The sequence below is a fragment of the Leopardus geoffroyi genome, chromosome B1 (genome assembly GCF_018350155.1).
Source record: "Leopardus geoffroyi isolate Oge1 chromosome B1, O.geoffroyi_Oge1_pat1.0, whole genome shotgun sequence".
NCBI classification, from domain to species: domain Eukaryota; kingdom Metazoa; phylum Chordata; class Mammalia; order Carnivora; family Felidae; genus Leopardus; species Leopardus geoffroyi.
The window spans coordinates 172,713,926-172,733,272 of record NC_059327.1 but is presented as its reverse complement, the minus strand read 5'-3'; the positions used below and the strand labels follow the sequence as shown (position 1 = coordinate 172,733,272).

Genomic DNA, 19,347 nt, shown 5'->3' with positions numbered 1-19,347 from the left:
AGGTAGACTGAATTTATTAAACTCTCTGATATTCCCAAAGCTGCTAACATAAAATTTCTGAGTCATTTCTATTCCAACTTTGAAAAGTAAGGTGAAGAGAAGCGATACCATTTAAAGATTTCTTCTCCTTTAATAAAAATAGACCAATCTCTATAAAATGAACATGTTTAGTATGCCTGAAGAAAAACATTCATCCACCAGATAAGTATTTGAGTAAAGAAAAAATCAGAGACCAAAATGTTAATTGCTCCCTTAAGCATATTTACAAGCACTGACCACAAACAAAAGCATCTAGAAATCACCATTTCACTGTTCTACACTAAAAAATAATGGTGATGAGCAGTTAAAATAGACAATATTCTGCTTTTAATTCTAAGTACCTAAGAGGCTTGAAGGAATAGTGGTTTCTCATTATGAATCTAAGGTGGTTCCAAATTATAGATTCTAAGAAACCATTCAATTCTCAAATATATATGAAAACAAAAGACAATTTTTGAAAACCATTTTGCATTATTTCATTGTTTTTTTGCCTTTGCAAATGAATTCACTATCTCAACACTGTTATACAAGAGCAAAAAGGAGTACACTCAGGGCAAATCCCAATTATTTTAATAATAATAGCAAAAACAGCACTTATGTACTAAGCACGGTTCCAAGTGGTTTTATATATTAAGTCAGGTACTATTATTATCCCTATTTTACAAATGAGGAAAGAAAGAAGAGAGAGAGGAAATAACCAGACCAAGGTGACACATCTGCCCAATGGCAGAGCTGTATGATCTGAAAATGGCTCCAGAGTCCATTCTGAGAGCCACTATGTTGTTATACTGTTTTTGTTTTTGTTTTGCTTCAGAGGACCTGAGTTTAAAGCTGGCTCTGCTGCTTACTAGTTGAATGATCTTGGAAGAGTTATTTAATTCTTTCATCAGCCTGTTTCCTCATCATTAAAAACTGAATAATAAAAGTAATTAGGATTGTTGTGAAGATTACCTGAGATACCATATGTATTAGTGTAATATCTAATACACTTTAACACTCAATATTGGCTAATTCAGCTATATTAATAAGCTATATTCTGCAACAGCATCTAAGTAAGATATCTTAAACATATTATAATGACTTAAAAAGCTAAAAATAAGACTTGAAAACAGTCAAACCCAGACCAACACATAGCCCCCAAATGATATACTTTTAGAAAATTTCTACCTCTTTTTTAGCTGGAGAACTTTTGGATTTCTTAGGAGTTTTTGTCTGTCCTTTCAATTCAATGGCATTTTCTTTTCTTTTTGAAGCCATAGGCTCTGTTTCTTTATAAGAACTCTCTCCTTTTTTTTTCAAAAGGGCCAACTTGGAACTGGCTTTTGGAGAAGTTTCCCCTATTTTGTGAGGTGAGGACTTCAAATGTTGCTGAGATCCTTTCAAACTTTCACATTTACTTTGCTTCTTAGGACTACAGTTCTTTCTGTCATCTGAAAATTGTTCTGTTTTTGCTAGAAAGAAAGCAAAGATTATGACTTTTGTTTTTGGGAAAATGACACCCAAATCAGGATTTTTTTTCATTTTTCAACTCAATAATATTAGCACACAATGTCATATGGTGATTTCATAACATTTACATTAAGAATTTAGTTCTTTCTACAGAGTATTTGTACATTTTTATATAAACAATTCAAATTAAAGGATCTGTCTGTCCTTTTAAATATGAATGACTCTACTTCAAATGATATGGTTAAACTACATCGAAGGACATGCCCTTTATTCCACAGATAAACTTCAATGATCTGAAATTTACACAGAATTTCAAAGTAGAAATGTCACATGAAAATTCTGTGTTTGTAACATAGTCTGAAAGCCCCAAATCCTGTGATTTCAAGACAAAAAGGTACTATATGAATGAATTTACTTATAGGATTAAGACCATCTATACTAGCAGACAGATTATCAGCTTGAAACATCTAGTTCTTTGCCATCAGATACTGAAGTCCACATGTTGCACTACAATTGGAAATTAACATTAATGTGAAACTAAGAACTGAAATACATCTTTTACAACAATCATAGAATAGACATTTAATACCAGCTAATATCCAAATATAGCTTTAAAGTATCTAAGAAGAACATGTTTCAATAGTCCTATGAAATAATGTCTACCTAACAATACAAGGCAATTATTGAATAGAACGTTTAAACAGATTATCATGAATTTTCTTCTGTAAAGATAAATGTTCCAGCTTACTTTTTCCTGCTAATATTACCTTTATGAGGAGATTTATGTTTTTCTGCTTTACTTAAATTGGCTTGGACAGATGACAATGTTTCTCTTTCTTCTGGGTCCTTTCGAGCCTAAAAAAATTTAAAGTGTCAAATGTGACAAGTAACGGGAAAACTACTACCACAAAATATGTTATTAAAATTGACCAAAGTTAATTAAGTTTTGATTGTAAGATTAAGGGCCAACTTCCAAGAAGATAATACAATAAATTTCCATTCCTTCATCCCCAAAATCTCTAGGAAAAATGATGCATTTTTTTATGTTTAATTTTACACATGAGGAAACTGATGAAAGGTTATAAAAAATGTATCTATAAAAAAATTATCTCAGTTGATCCCAACTTGAAAGAATCGAAGACTTGCTTCCGCTTCTTTCACCTCAATTCTCAATTTGTTTGTGTTAGGTAACTAAAAACTAAAATCTAAACCCAAAAGACTAAATTAAAGAAACAATCCAGAGCTCAAAAGAAGACAGCGCTTTCCCAAAAGAAAAAATAAAATCCACTCTCTCCACTGCTCCCTCAAAATTCCATTTTACAAAGAGGTCACAAACTAGGATACATAATGCAATATTTTTTTTAATAATTATAATTTGAATGCCTTTAAGGTGGAGTAAGGTTTTTTAAATGACAAACTCCCCTCCATTCCTTATTATCTTATACCTGCCTCTTATACCTGCCTGCTGTTAAAATCTTTTAAAATAGTCAAACATTGATACTGACAATATTAACAGAATATGATTCAATGGAAACAAGGCTAATTTTTTGGAGAGAAAGTGCTTAAAAAAAAAAACACTGATGCTTTTAAATATTCCCAAAAATATACTCATTATTATCTGAGACTAGGACTAATACAGATCTTAGAATTAGCTAATTACAAATAGTAAAATTGTGCTCCCAAAAGTTAACATTTGAGTTATTAAACTTAAGTTCCTTAGCAACATCTGTAAGTGCTATTCTCTGAACAAGTACATAAGAATCCATCTGTGAGAGAGACTGTAAGTAAAAGTTGTAATTCATTATTTTGTGAAGAACGGTTCTGGATGGCTTTGGCTCAATCAACCTTCCTTGAGCAAGAATATGTTTCTCAATGAGCTTCCTCAAAATATTCTTATAAATTAAAATAATTTAGCTTCTTTCTAGAAGTTACTCATGGTTGGTTGTATGTCCAGAGCCTCGAATACACAGGTATGAAAGAGACCACTGATCTGCAGTGTATATTCAGAGTGCAAACAAAAGCTGGCTCACACACCACCTTTTTGGTCTTTGGTTCTTCATCCAACATGGCTAACGTTCTGGCAAACTCTTCATCTTCGTGCAGCTGTCGCTCCAGCTGTAAAAAGTGTCAACACAATGAGTTGCTTTTTTCTTTCTGTAAATGAAAGTTTTTAAATGTTTCATACATGATACTTCAAAGTGGAAAAAACACTTTCCAGAAATTACAATATTTTTTCCACTTAATATTCAGTATCACAGATTTGTTTCGTTAAGCCAAATTAGATTTCAGAATACTTATTTCTAGTTTTGCAGGTAAAATAGACAAATTGAGCATATTTTTAAAGTCTCACAAAGTTGAAAGTCTATGGTTTTTTTAAATACAACACTTACAGATCTCTTATTCCATTTTTTTTTTTTAAGTTTATTTATTTTGAGAGAGAGAGAGAGAGAGAGAGAGAGAGTAAAAGCGGAACAGGGCCAGAGAGAGAGGGAGAGAGACAGAATCCCAAGCAGGCTCCGCAATGACAGCATCGAGCCCAACACGGGGCTGGAACTCATGAACTATTCGATCATGACCTGAACCGAAAGAGTCGGACGCTTAATCAAATGAGCCACCCAGACACCCGCAGGTCTCTTATTTTTATTTATTCTGAATTCTACTAACAGCTCTGAAAACAATCTCATCCATACAGAAAAACAATAGACTGGAGGGCACAAACAAAAAAGTGAATCTAAAAAATAAAGAAAATTATATATTTTCTTTGTATACAATACTATTATATACAAGTGTAACTATCACTTATAATCATCAAACTTCAATTTTCAATTACTAATTCAGATGTATCTCTTCTGACTTTTGAAAATTTATTTCATCATCTTAACATGCTAAAGTAATAGACAGCATGTAGAATAAAGATACTCTACTTGCCTTGTTGTTATTTCCAGTATTTTCATTTGCAGAAAAATGGAACTCTTCCAGAAAAGAATGTGTAGCAGTGGAATACATTTCTCATTTATAATTTTTTATTTTTATTTATTTTTGTTTTTTGAGAGACAGTGTGAGTAGAGGAGGGGCAGAGGAGAGGGGGAGAGAGAATTCCAAGCAGGCTCCACACCCAGCATGGAGCCCGATCCCATGACCACGAGACCATGACCTAAGCCAAAATCAAGAGTTGGACACTTAACTGACTTGAGCCATCCAGGTGCCCCTATATTTCTCATTTATAAACTAACTGGTTTTACGCCCCAGTTTAACAATAAAATAGTTTAATGTAATATCAAACAAAAGCCTCCTTGTATCATTCAAAGGATGGAACCTCCAAATCTACTCAATCCAAAAGAAAAGGCTTTGAAATTGGCAGAAGCCTGATGAGAACACAGTAACCAAGCCTTTTGTTTATAAAATGAACTAATTCAAGCTACACAGAACTGTAAGCAAGCCAGAGAGATGCACATCAATATGTTCTGTTACCAAATATTTACTTACTATAACTGAATTAAGCATTTAATTACTAAAAACAATACGAAAAATCTTCATCATAGAAAAGTGCTTCAAATTCTAAACCTCCAGTTGCAGAGATTTCTGGTTGAACTCTACCATTTTCCCCAAATTTCACACTCTATAGTATGCTTCTAGTAAAGAGGATTTGAGAAGCCAGAACAGAAGAAATGAAAATACTCCCATTAGAAATTCATCAGCAGGGGGGCACTGGGTGACTCAGTCATTTAAGCATCTGACTCTCGATTTCAGCTAAGGGCATGATCCCGCAGTGGTGAGACAGAACCCCATGTGGAGCCCCATGTCAGGCTCCATGCTAGGAGAGGAGCCTGCTTAAGATTCTCTCTCCTTCTCCCTCTGCCCCTCCCCAGCTCACGCACAGATGAGTAAATTACCCAAGTAAGGTTCTAAAAGAATGTGACAGCAATGGGAAAACAGGGGCACTGTGATACCAAGTACCAAAGCCAGTTTGGAAAGGATGGGGTAGGCCTCCAGTATTTGAGACAAGAAGCCATATACCTAAAAATTACTTCACCGTTTTAATGAAACCATTTGTGCTACCTTCAGTCATCAGGATTATCTGCTTACAGTCTATGTAATTCAATGTAATCAAATAAGATGGAAAAGATTTTGAAAACACAAACTCTGTGTAACTGCCAAATTAATAAAATGTGATCAGACATATTTCAGAAAACTGAAATACTGTTCTCTCACAACAATATTTAACAAGAGCTTTTTCTATGCCAAGCACTAAAATGAACACTGATGTCACAAAAGCAGAATGAAACTAAACAGCCCTGGTGTATGGACTTAGAGCCTACAATAAGAAGACACATAAATAACAATTATAATAAATGTTATTAGTAGCTACAATGGGGTGCAACACAGTATATAGGAGGGGTTTCTAATATAGTTAAGAGAGTATAATAAAATGACACTTAAGCTAATAAACAGGAAGGGGGTTCAGGCATCAGGTACCAAGGTCTGGAGCCTTTGATAGAGATGAACACTCTTCTTTGAAATATTTTCTTTGTTTGGTTTCCAGAAAATAACAAGCTTTCTTGATTTTCCTACTTCATTAGCCACTTTCTTAAATCCCCTTTGTTAGATCATCCTCCTTCTCTTCCTGACCTCTAAATTTTAACAGTACCCTAGAGTTCAAACCTGAGACTTCTTTTCTGTTTACATTCTCTACCCTTGATCTTATCTGGTTACACTGGTTTCAAACACCATTCAAATGCTAATGATCCAAATATACATCTTCAGTTTAGACCTTTCCCCTGAGCTCCAGATTCTTCTATCCAAACGCCTACTCTGCATTTCCATGTGGAAGCCTATTAGGCATCTCAAATTTAACATGTCCAAAACAAAATTCTTTATTTCTTTGTACCAGTGTTCATCTTAATAAATAATATCACCATTCATCCAGTTAATCAAGCCAAAAAACTGGGAATCCTCTTTGCATCTTCTCTTTCCCCCACACCTTACACACAATCTGTCAGCAACAACTGAAAGGTTGCACCTTCAAAGCACATAAAGATTTCATGACCACTTCTCACTACCCCTGGTACAAGCCAACTTCTCTCACCTACTCAACCGTAAGAGTCTCCAAACTAATCTTTTGTTCTTGCTCCACCATGGTTTATTAGCCTCCCAGCAGCCAAAATAATTTTAAGATCCATCAAATCATGTCACTTCTGTATTCAACACTCCAATGGCTTCTAATCTCACAGAGACTAAAATCCAAAATCCTTACCATTTCTTTTGGTAGATTCCAAAGACTTGTCATGACTTACAGGATTTCCAAATGCATCAAACTCAAATGTTTCCACCTCAAGAAAACTACTTGCTTTTCTCTGTTTAGAAATCTTCCTCCAGGTAGTCAGTCCCATGCCTCACCATTATCACTTCATTTTGTTCCTCAATGTCACTTCCTCAGAGGAGCCTTCCTAACCCCTCTATTTAAATAGAACACTCATAATCCCACTGATCACCCCAAAACTATCTATCCTTTTACTTTTCTTCACAGCAGTTATAATGATAGGACATTTTTTTTTAACTGCAGTATCCTTAACACTTAGAACTGTGCCACGCACTCAGTACAAGCTCAATAAATACTTGTTGAATGAATATAAAAAGTTTACAGCTCATGAGAGCCCTCTGAACTGGAACAGATTTAGGGGTCATCAGCATATACATAGTACTTTTAGCCACAAGAGTGGATGAAATTGCCCATAGTGAAAAGGAAAAAGATATGACCAAATTAAATTATTTTAACTATACTAAAGGAGGCTCCCACTCAAAGAAATCTAATAATAAATCTTTAAATAATTATCTCCTACTCTCATCATTTATCTTTTACATAAATTGAGAATTTTAGGGGTGCCTGGGTGGCTCAGTTGGTTAAGCATCTGACTCTTGGTTTCAGCTCAGGTCATGATCTCGCAGTTTGTGAGTTGGAGCCCCCCCATCAGGCTCTGGGCTGACAGTGTAGAACCTGCTTGGGATTCTCTCTCTCCCTCTCTCTGCCCTTCCCCTATTCACTCTCTCTGTCTCTCTCTCAAAAATAAAAATACACTTTTTAAAAAATTTTTTAAATAAATTTATATTTTTATATATTAGATTTTAACTTATTTTACACATAACTCTTACAATGAGAGTCAATTCAAAATTAAACTAGAACAATCCTGATCATTTGGCCTGAGTACACTAAACAGCAAGGCACAACATCAAGTTGTTAATGATACCTAAACAAAATGTCAATACCTCTGCATCCTCATCAAGTTGCAATTGCTTGGCGATGGCTTCATCATTTAATCTGGAATCATCCACATTTTGTGAAGGCTATATTTCAAAGATAATCAAGCAAGATCAGATAAACCTTAAGTTAAAAATAAAGTACTTTTTCTCGACTGTAGCTAATTAAATACACCAATGAGCAATAAATTTATCAGTTATAAAATAGTCTCAATGCACACCAGCCAGATTATGTTCATAGCTACTCCCTGACCACATGTAATTTCCTAATGAGCAAATATTCTACAAACAGATGGTTCTCACTTAATTCTACTGTAATGTTCAAAAGAAGTAACACCAAAAACCTGCAGACTAACATCTTGGCTTCAGAAATAGTCCAGAACATTGGCAAACCAGTATGTGTGACTGGTTACATTTGTCCTACAGAGGCAATAATGCAATCAACAAACACACATCATTTGGCAGGCTTTAACTCAGGAGACTATCTTCACTGTAATTTATGTGTATTTGTTTCCTAAATGTTCAGAAGAAAATGATTCCAACATCAGCCAAAGTAGAAAGATCAAAAGTATAACATAGGTAAGCTCTGTTTATAAGTTATATACTTATGACCTCACTTGGGAACAAACTTACTGTCCAATTTTGTCTGGCTGAAAGTCAAAGGCAAAGTGAGTTTGCATTCTCTCTCTCTCTCTTTTTTTAATGTTTATTTACTCTTGAGAGAGAGAGAGTGAGTGAGAGAGAGAGAGAGAGAGAGAGAGAGAGACTAAGCAGGGAAGGGGCACAGAGAGAGAGACAGAGAGAGAGAATCCCAAGCAGGCTCTGTGCTGAGAGCACAGAGCCCGATGCAGGGCTCGATTTCACGAAGCATGAGATTATGACCTGAGCCAAGATCCAGAGTTGGAAGCTTAACCAATTGAGCCACCCAAATGCCCCAAGTTTGCATTCTGAGTATTTAAATTCTAAGCATTTCAATTTATTCCTATGATTTAAATGATCTTTTCCCACTTTCATATACAAAAAAATAAATGTGTAATATGCTAAATTCCTTATCCTCTAAAATGATGGCAGTATGTTTTATCCATAATCACAGGAAAATTATTTTCATTAAGAAAATATGCTGATCAATTTACAACATCCAAATTTCTTTTATTAATAACAATAAAGGGGTACAAATCCTGAATATTCTTGCTTGAATGCAGAACACTCACCTCTTTTCTTTTGCTTGCTACCATCTTCTTATCTGATCGTTGGACACTTCCGGTTCCAAAATAATCAAGCACTGATGTGGGGGTAAGTTTTATTGGTGATAAAGGCTTATTCTTGGTCTTAGTGTTTTCTTCATTCTTTTTCTTATTCGATGCTCCAAGATAACTATTTGTAGATCTTCCATTCTCTTTTGATTTAGAGGCTGCCTTCTTACACATAAAGTCATCTTCTTCATCTTAAATGGAATATAACCAAACATTACTTAATAAAACATTGATTCTAATTATATAAAGCAACCACTTCCACCAGCTTTATAAAAACTACTCTAGAGCTATGGAAGGCTAATGATTTGTTTCTTCCTATCTCCTAAATTCAAGAGTCATCCTTACATGTACCACTGCCATATATATATTAAACCATTTCCACCAGTTACCACCCCAGAGGACACAAATAGATTTATTTACTCATGTTTTCAACAAATATTTACAGAGTATCCATTATGTGCTGGCACTGAGGACACCTACAGTGAATAAAATATTCACTGTATTTATACAGTGAATTAAAAAGACAAAATCCCTGCCTTCATGGAGCTTGAAGTCTAGAAGAGGAAACAGATATACAAGTAAACATATGCTGTCAAATTATAATTGCTATAAAGAAAAAGTAAAACAGGATGAAACAATTCAAGAGCAATGAGGGGGGTGCTCTTTCAGATATGGTCATCAGGGAAAGCCTCTTTGATAGGCAACATTCAAATAGAGTCTGGAAATGAAGATACCTCAGGCAATGAAAACTCAAGAGCAAAAGGCTTAAAGTGAGTGAGCTTGAAGGTCACTATGACTGCAGCATAATGAAGGGGATACATCACTAGAGTTTCAGTGAGAGAGGGAGGGGTCAAATCACGTGGGATCATGGAAAGAATGTTAGGTTCTATTTCAGAATGAGAATCCACTGGAGAATCTTCAGCAGAGTAGTGAGTGATCCAACTTAAGTCTTATCCTTTGGAGAACACACCATCAAGCGGAAAAAACAAATGCAGGAAGACCATTTTGGAAGCTACAGTTGTTCCAGAAGAAATGGTGATGCCTTGAACTAGTGTTATTTGCAGAGGTAATAAGAAGTCGTCAGAGTCTAGCTCTATACTGAAGGTGGACTGTCTAGCAATATCTAGCCATTCATATAAGACTTTAAATACTTTTTTTGGTTACGTTTTATCTTTCTTTTAAAAAGTTCTCATTAAACATCTAGTTTAAAAGTCTTTCTAAGCTTTCTAGTCTTTCTAAAATGCTTAGATACAACAATTACCTCAGAAAGGCCTAAAAGACGTGGGGGGTTTTTTTGGTTCAGTGATTCACAAGATAAAAAGCTCTTTTCATTGGCCATTACCAATAACAAAAGAAATCCAATAGAAAAATCTAAAAGGCAATTGTGAAGACCAGGTCACTGTGTGGGTGGGAGAGTTCACTTTATAAGTCTGATGTGCAAGGCCACATATAGGTGAGTCACTTCCTCTCAAGTACTCCCTCATTCAACCAAGAGCATTTGCCATGCACTGTGCTATTCCTACGTGGTTGCCACCTCAAAGAGGAACGTACCCACAATATGTAAAAAAAATCAAAAAGGATTAAAGGCTTACTTTCTAATTATTGTTTAAAGTTTATTATTTATTTTGAGAGAGAAACAGAGAGAGCACACGCATGCCCACAAACAGAGGAAGGGCAGAGACAGAGAGGGACAGAGAGAATCCCAAAGAGGCTCTGCACTGTTGGCACAGAGCCCAACATGGGGCTCAATCTTAGGAACCATGAGACCATGACCTGGGCCATGATCATGAGCTGAGCTGAGATCAAGAGTCAGATGGTTAACCAACTGAGCCATCCAGGTGCCCTACTTTCTAATTATTATATTTATACTAAAATGAAACTACAGAGGTGCCTGGGTGGCTCAGTCAGTTAAGCGTCCAACTTTGGATCAGATCACAGTTCCAGCCTGGCATCGGGCTTTGTGCTGACAGCTCACAGCCGCCTACCGCAGATTCTGTTGTCTGTCTGTCCCTCCCCCACTCACACTCTGTCTCTCTCTCAAAATATAGACATTAAAAAAAAAAAAAAAAAAAAAGTAACCCACCACTTAAAGCAAATTCTCTACAAATGAATCGTTCACTACAAATTTCCAAAGAATTTACATTTCACACTACCCTCCAAGGGCCTGGATAATCATGAATAAATTTATAAAATGGCTCCATACTCCTCGCCACCAACAACTGGACCAGGAGTGGGCACTTGATCAAGATGGGGGCCAATCTTACCCTTGATCAGTTTGCTAAACTGACATATTTACACTAAAGTGTTAAGGTTCATTCCTGCATTCAGAGAGAGACGACAATAGCTTAACAAATTGCATTTTGCTTACAATAACCTACGTTTTTCACGATAAGCAGGTTTTAACCTGCAAGCAAAAGACTTTAATTAAAGCATACTTGTTTTATTTATCCTCAACTATAGTCAATCTACCTTCAAGCTTAAAATTTTCATTTGTAAACCTTTCTAAGCACATCCAAGGCTTTATATACTTAGATTTCAGTTTAACCATTGTTAACAAGAGTCAGCCAGCTGACCAGGTTCAGTCACTCACATATCTGTTCTCCCCACCTGACAATCGGACCTTGTCTGCCACTGCCAGATGTGGGAAAAGGTGTCTGATTCAGATGGTTTTGCAAAGGAGAGGTGTCATTATCACCATTCCACTAAAGTACAACAGCCACGATAATCACCCATAATAGTCCTGAAACCACTAAGAATGTAATTTGAAACTCTTTTCTTTTTCTCTAAGATAACAATGTAATGAATTGTTATATTACAGAAACCCAAATAATATTTTATAATTTAGGGGCGCCTGGATGGCTCAGTTGGTTAAGTGTCCAACTTCTGCTCAGGTGATGATCTCACGGTTCGTGAGTTCAAGCCCCGCATTGGGCTCTGTGCTGACAGCTCAGAGCCTGGAGCCTGCTTCAAATCCTATGTCTCCCTCTCTCTCTCTGCCTCTCCCTGGCTCAAGTTCTGTCTCTCTCTCAAAAATAAACATTAAAAATAATAATAATAATAATATTTTACAATTTATAGCTGGTTTATTTTAAACCCCTAGACTCAGTTAAGCTGTAGCATAACCAAACCAGTGGCATTCAACAAACTATTCTACTTAGCAGTCAAAAAATATTATGCAAATTATGCAAAGTGCCCTTAAAAGAAGATTCAAAACAAGACCAACACTGCTGATACCCTGGCTTTAATTTAATAAAAATAACCACAACACTGGAACCTACAAAGTGTAGACAACCGATACATCTCCCTTAGAGAGTAAGTGCAAAATTAAAAACATATTGTTTTTTTTTTTTTGTTTTCAACATTTATTATTTTTTTTTGGGGGGGGACAGAGAGAGACAGAGCATGAACGGGGGAGGGGCAGAGAGAGAGGGAGACACAGAATCGGAAACAAGCTCCAGGCTCTGAGCCATCAGCCCAGAGCCCGACGCGGGGCTCGAACTCACGGACCGCGAGATCGTGACCTGGCTGAAGTCGGACGCTTAACCGACTGCGCCACCCAGGCGCCCCTAAAAACATATTGTTTTTATAATACGTATATATAAGTGTATATAAGACTTCTAACCTCATCTGAGAGCTTATTAAATTTTATAATTTTCACTTGGTGAAATTTTCACTTTAAGTTCAACAGCTGTATTTCTGGGCACGAGGGATTACCTTAATGAAGAAAGAACAAAATTACATTGTCTCTGCAAAATGATAGTCCTCTACTAGATCCCCCTTTCCCCACTTTAAAAATGCCAAAAGCAGTAACATTCCATTTCCACTACACCCAGCCATGCTAATAAGCAGCATAACAGAAAATCCCAGAATTAAATGGACCATGTCAATCACTGTTCTTCTGTTACAGTTCTTCCCTAATTACTCAAGAACCTCCTCACTATCTAAAATGTTGTATTTGTCTTTAAGAACTCTCTTCAGACAAGATCAATCACTGCTATTTGGTATAGCCCCAGAAAGGGAAACAATGGTATTGTAGATATTTGCAATCCCTAGTTTAACCCTTTCTCCAGCAATCTCATAAATATTTACAGCTAACAGGTTAACATGAAATTTAGTGAGATCAAAAATTTCTAAGATTATCACATTAAAAAGACTGTTAGCAAGGGTGTAAGGAAATGGGACTTTCACATACATAACAAGCAATGGTAGTAAGTTGTTTAAAATCTATAGAAGACGGTTTTGCAATATGTACTAAATCCTTACATATGTATACCCATTAATTGGACCCAGTAATTCCACTTCTATGAATTTAGCCTTCAATAAAACAAATGTCTTCAAGCTATAGATCCAGAATGTACCTTACCCAAACACAGACATAATTTTTTTAATATTTTCATAATTTCTGAATAAAAATGTAATTACACATGGATTTTTTAAAAAATATATGGAGGGCTCCTGAGTAGTTTAGTCGATTGAGCATCTGACTCTTGATTTCGGCTCAGGTCACAATCCCAAGATTGTGGGATAGAGCACAATCCCAAGATTGTGGGATACAGCTCTGTGTTGGGCTCTGAGACTGCTTAAGATTCTCTCTCTCTCTCCCTCTCTGTGTCTCTGTCTCTCTCTCTCCCCCCCCCGCCGCCCCCCCTTCACTATCCCTCTAAACTAAAAAAAAAAAAAGATTTTAAAGCTAGAAGTGTTCTGAATAAAATTTCAAGTATTTTATATCGTACTAGCTAAAACTGTATACAAGGCCCCTTTTTCTGTACTAACCACAAAATAAATAGCTCTCCAATCCCCTTGGAAAGTAGGAGAAATTCTAGTGAAATACAGTCACGAAAAGAGAAAAAAGACTGGCTTGCCTGATTTGACACTTACTTAGTACTCCGTGATTTATGCACTTCCCAATAATATTCCTTACAGTTATGGGAAAAGCTAACACCAAAAAAAAATAAACTCATGATCCTAAGCACAGGGGTATTTCCTATAAACACAGAGGATCATCAAGGAGAATACAGAAAAAAAAAATATGGCGTTCTATAAACTAATAGACATATCTGAAAGCATTCTGTCCTCCTACCTTGATAAAGGCAGAAAACCTGCAGAAAGCAGCAGTGCTATGTCTTTGTACTAGGACTTCTGAACTAGTTGTCTTAAAACTCCTATAGCCTTTAGTATTTCAAAGGCTACACCAATACATTATTGAAAATGAAGGCAAAAGAGGCCAAAGATGAAAACAATGCCATCAGCTGCTTGCAGAAGACAGTCATTTTAACAGGTGTTGCTGTGACCATCCTCATATAAAATAAATATTTTACAATCCTACACAGTGTGCACAAATGAAACATTCCAAATAAAGTTATCGTTGTTTCTCTTTTTTAACACTTGTTCTTATTTTTTAGTAAGCCTAAATTTGTTCTTGCATTGTCAGAAGCCAAAGGCAAACTGTGTTCTCTTTTCCCCAGGAACGTATAATACGATAATGATAAACAGATCTAAGTCCAATTTCTTAGACCTAGTTGAAAATCACGGGCAATTGAACACTCAGAATCTCCCTCCAGGATATCTGTCTCCTTATAAAAACACCATTTATTTTTATTTATATACAACAGAACCTCAAAAGTAGTAACAATCACCAAGTAAACTAGCATTATCCAACATACAGCAGAGGAATTGCCTGGGAGAGAAGATTGCTTTGCCACTCTGAGTTAGATACATTCATTTGTTTAGTAAGGGTAACAAATCAGAGAAAGAAAATAATGTACAGGTCTACACAGAAACCTATTTATAAGCCAAGAAGGAAAAATATCTAATTATGGAGTTTATCCTGCTGAGACCTGGGGATTCTGATTTTCCTTCCTTCAGTCTGGAATACACAGAAACCAAATTAATGGAGATCATGCTAGACAGATCTGGTTATAGAGATTAAAAATTATTTGGTAACAACTAGCCAAAAACTGAAAAAGGAATCCGAGTTTTTAGAGCCTTTTTCTACCAAGTTCTTTTTCAATACTTTCCTTGAGTCAAAAACCCAAACTGTCATTTTGGTTTTGGAGGTAGAGAAAAGTTCAGAAGCATGCCAAGTCTTCAATATTTGCTAATTAGATGGATGGAAGAGAAACTAAACATACCATCTTTGCACCATTTATGTGGTGAATCAGACATTCTGTACTTCGGTATAATTAAATAAAACCTCTGTAACTGCTCATCTTTAATCAAGAAATTAAGAGAACACATGATTTGATTCATTACCAACAAATCCTCTTAGACTCAGACTTTGTTATATTTTTTAAATAAACCCATTTTATCATTTGTGAGGTGTAGTGAGGTGAGTAATGATAAACAAGAAAAAATGTACTGGCTTGTACTGTGATGTCATCCACCACACGGTGCCGAGTCCCTACCAGAGCAGCAAAAACCGTCCATGGAAAGTCACAGCTGGTTTCAGTTACTAAGAAAACAGAACACAGGAGAAGAAAGTGGAACATTTTACCACTTACTCTCCTTCTATCGCCACTGGATCTCACAAAAAAAGAAAAGTGGGTGGAAGGAAGCTTGGACAGTAGGACACAGGTACAACACCCACAACTTCTTACAATTTTCAGGTATGAAACATGCAATACGAGGAAACCTAATTGACCACAAAGAGTAAAGGGAGCAGTTCAGCAACACAATTCCCCACTTCCATTCATATTCCACTTCTCCACATGTAGGAGGAGGTAACAATGCTGTCTCAGTATTAATGCCAAATATAAACCACTTGTATATTACTTCATTAGTATTTAGTTATTATTTTCCTAATATAGTACTACTTCCTTGGCATTCTGGAATACAATCCTGTGTCTCTCATGGTTTCACAAGTGCCTGACAGCAAAATATGGGTTACAAGAACAAACAACAGTCTGTTCATTTTTTTTAATGTTTATTTGAAAGAGAGAGAGAGTACACGAGCAGGGGAGGCGCAGAGAGAGATGGAGAGAGAATCCCAAGCAGGCTCTGTGCTATCAGCGCAGAGCCTGACATGGGGCTTGAACCCATGAACCATGAGATCATGGCCTGAGCTGAAACCAAGAGTCGGCCGCCAAATGGGCTAAGCCACCCAGGCGCCCCAGTCTGTTCATTTTCAAAGATATTTCAGAATCTCAATAATCATTCCAGATACTCCAGTGCTCCATATGCCACTTAATTCTTTTCAAGTCTCATAATACACACTATTAAAATAGGACTGAAGAACTAGGAGGCAAAAAAGATTGCAAGAAAGCATCCAGCTCTTATAAAGATGTTTCAGTTAATGTGAATCTGTAAATAAAATTGCCAAAGCAGTATCAATGGCCTTTGAATCATCTATAAAATGGAAGAAATCGCTAAAGATTAAAGATGAGAAATGGAGGGGCGCCTGGGTGGCGCAGTCGGTTGAGCGTCCGACTTCAGCCAGGTCACGATCTCGCGGTCCGTGAGTTCGAGCCCCACATCAGGCTCTGGGCTGATGGCTCAGAGCCTGGAGCCTGTTTCCGATTCTGTGTCTCCCTCTCTCTCTGCCCCTCCCCCGTTCATGCTCTGTCTCTCTCTGTCCCAAAAATAAATAAACGTTGAAAAAAAAAATTTTTAAAAAGATGAGAAATGGAACCCAAATTGCCAAAAAGAGAAAGGCACATTTCCAACCACAGAACTGTAGAAGAGGAAAGGTCTGGTGACAGTTCTGTGCAACAGTATCAAGAGGAAGACAAAAGGAATATTCAACAGAAGAAGATGGAGTTCCCAGAAACAAACAATGCTGACCTAAGCGATTATTTATTCTATTAAGTTACAGGACTAGCAGATGAAATAAATCTAGAAACAAGGGATATCTCGAGTTCAACAAAACATTCACCAATTTCTCTTCTGATTGGGTAAACCAGGGTTTCCAACATCTACAGTATTAACATTTTGAGCCAAATAACCCTTTTGAAGAGAGCTCTCCTGCACCCTATACAAGATGAAGAAATACAACATAGGTAACAGTGGTTATTAAGATCTACAAGTAATTCATGAGAAACAGAAGAGCTATATCCAAGGTGCTGATAACAGATCATGTCATTTTGGAAAAGGTTTCTTTACCTGTCTCTTAATACAAAACAAATTTAGGGGCGCATGGGTGGCTCAGTTAGGCATCTGACTCTTCATTTCGGCTCAGGTCCTGATCTCACAGTTTCATGGGTTTGAGCCCCGCACGGGGTTCTGTACTGGCAGCGCAAAGCCTGCTTGGGATTCTCTCTCTCCCTCTCTCTCTCTCTCTGCCTCTCCCCAACTCACGTTGTCTCTGTCTCTCTCAAACTAAACTTTAAAAAATGAATAATTTTACCAATGATTCAGAAAGAAATACAAAGATAGGTTTATCAAATTTGTAGAAGGTATGAAATCACAGGATATGAAAAAACAAGTAGATGAGGGACATGCAAAGAACTACCGCATTCTTCCACAGTGAAACTTTGTGTAACCTTAGATTGGAAACTGCTTCTGAAAAGTCATCTCTCCTATTAGGTAGATTTGAGGATCAAATGAGGTGAGTATGAAATATAAGCCATATAATGAATAATGCTATTCCATGAGGTCAGCAAAAGTGTTTTGAAAAAAAATCTATAGTAGTATACAAGATAAAATTTATTTTATCATTCTGGTAGAATTCTTCCCGCCTTGCACTCTGGACACAAGTCTTGTTTCAAATAAAGTAAGAAACTCCTATGTAAAAGATGCTGTAAGCAAGAAAATATGAGCTACAACAGTAGGCAGTATTAAGCTGGTATAAATCTGTAAAAGTTTTTAAGTGGAATTTTTTAAATTTTCTCTTTCTATAATAAGTATGAAAGTAATGAATAATGCGTATGAAATAGCACTATTGATTTCTAAGCTTCCACATTATTCTCTCTTTCTGGTATACATAATACCTAAATCTCCAAGTTAAACTCTTCTAAAACCTTTCACATTTATCTCGAATTTCTCTCTCTAGGAAACGTTTCCCAAACCTCCAAAATAGAAGTTACCTCTCCCATGCCTGAATATCCTCAGGAGACATTTTTATTGCTGTTAATTTTTTCCTTATGTAATTTTTATATAAAAGACTTATCTCCCCAATGAACTCTACACCCCTGAAGACTACATTTTATTCTTTTATCTATTTCATAGATTATCCAGTACACTATTATGTACATACAGGATATTTGTTGAATAAATTAGTGAGGATTTAATATTGTTAAATATTGTTAAATAAATGACTGAATCAGGTTACAAAAGCCTGGAATCTAATAAGGTAAAAATGTAAGAGTTTATTTCAGAAAGAAATCTAATATAGGTAAGTGTTAAGTCCCCCTTTTGGAACCTGAAAACTGGAAAAGACCTGACGGAACAGCAGCATTTGTTCAAAAAAATATATTATTAGTGGTGCTTTTATCCAGAAGATTAATAAAAGTCAAAAGGAAACTAAAAATGCTGCTGGTAGGGGTGCAGTGGGAACCTTCATAAGAGCCCTGGGCCCAGAAACAGAAAGTGGAAGCCCTATGTACTCTTCATAATATAGGCAGCTAAACTACATTCTTAAAATGAACCTCAAGAAATACTCCCCTCTTTTAAGTGATCATATTCCTCATTGTGAATGGTTCATTTATTAAATATATTACATTACAATGAAGCACAAACAAGTACACACATCAATAATCTAATATCCAAAATAAGAGCATGAGAAAAATTAAATGCATACTATTAAATTCCATGTAGAAGTTTAAAAGATGAGATAGGAATCTTTCTGTATTGAGACAAAGAGGCAGAAAATGAGGAAGGGACGAGGAAGACAAGGAGAGGAAGGAAGGAAGGGAGGGAGGGAGGGAAAGAGGGAAAGAGGGAGCCAAAGACATTAAGTTATGAAAAAGCAAGCTACAGAATTTTATAATAAAATGCCACTCAAATAAATACAAGTGTGTATATATGTACACGTGGGTGTGTGTGTGTATGTATTTTATTTATATAGCTATATAAGGCAAAAGGGGTAGATGAGAGAATGAAACATTGTCATCTGAATTGTTTACTTCTCTTTCAGTGAGAATGTGTTAATGTTTTACTCAGATAATTTAAAATAATATTAATCTAAATACTTTACTCATCCTCCAAAATGATAAATTTAGTTTCTTTATAGAGTCTTAGTGCACAAATCAAAATTAATTTTTGAACAAGTATAATCAAAGAAATGTAACACACAGTTCTTAGTTCTTAGTTTCCTCTCACTTCAAGGAAATTTTCTGTCTCAATCGCTTTGGTTTCCCTGAAAACATCTAAGAAAAGTACTCTATCCTTACATAATCTATTCCCATTTGTCTGGTAA

The 19,347-nt window shown here is 36.1% G+C and overlaps 1 protein-coding gene across 2 annotated transcripts in view; it reads right to left on the bottom strand.

Annotated features, from left to right (window-relative positions):
• Nucleotides 1–19,347, bottom strand: part of RFC1 (replication factor C subunit 1) — an 87,276-nt gene that overhangs the window by 25,039 nt on the left and 42,890 nt on the right. For both annotated transcript variants that reach the window (XR_006711693.1, XM_045475001.1), the window contains exons 5-9: nt 8,955–9,187; nt 7,753–7,830; nt 3,526–3,603; nt 2,256–2,343; nt 1,207–1,490 (exon numbers count right to left, since the gene is read on the bottom strand). Coding sequence is in view for 1 of the 2 variants with exons in the window: in XM_045475001.1 (XP_045330957.1) it covers nt 1,207–1,490; nt 2,256–2,343; nt 3,526–3,603; nt 7,753–7,830; nt 8,955–9,187 (761 nt within the window). In the remaining variant the exon portion in view is untranslated. The remainder of the gene's footprint in view (nt 1–1,206; nt 1,491–2,255; nt 2,344–3,525; nt 3,604–7,752; nt 7,831–8,954; nt 9,188–19,347) is intronic.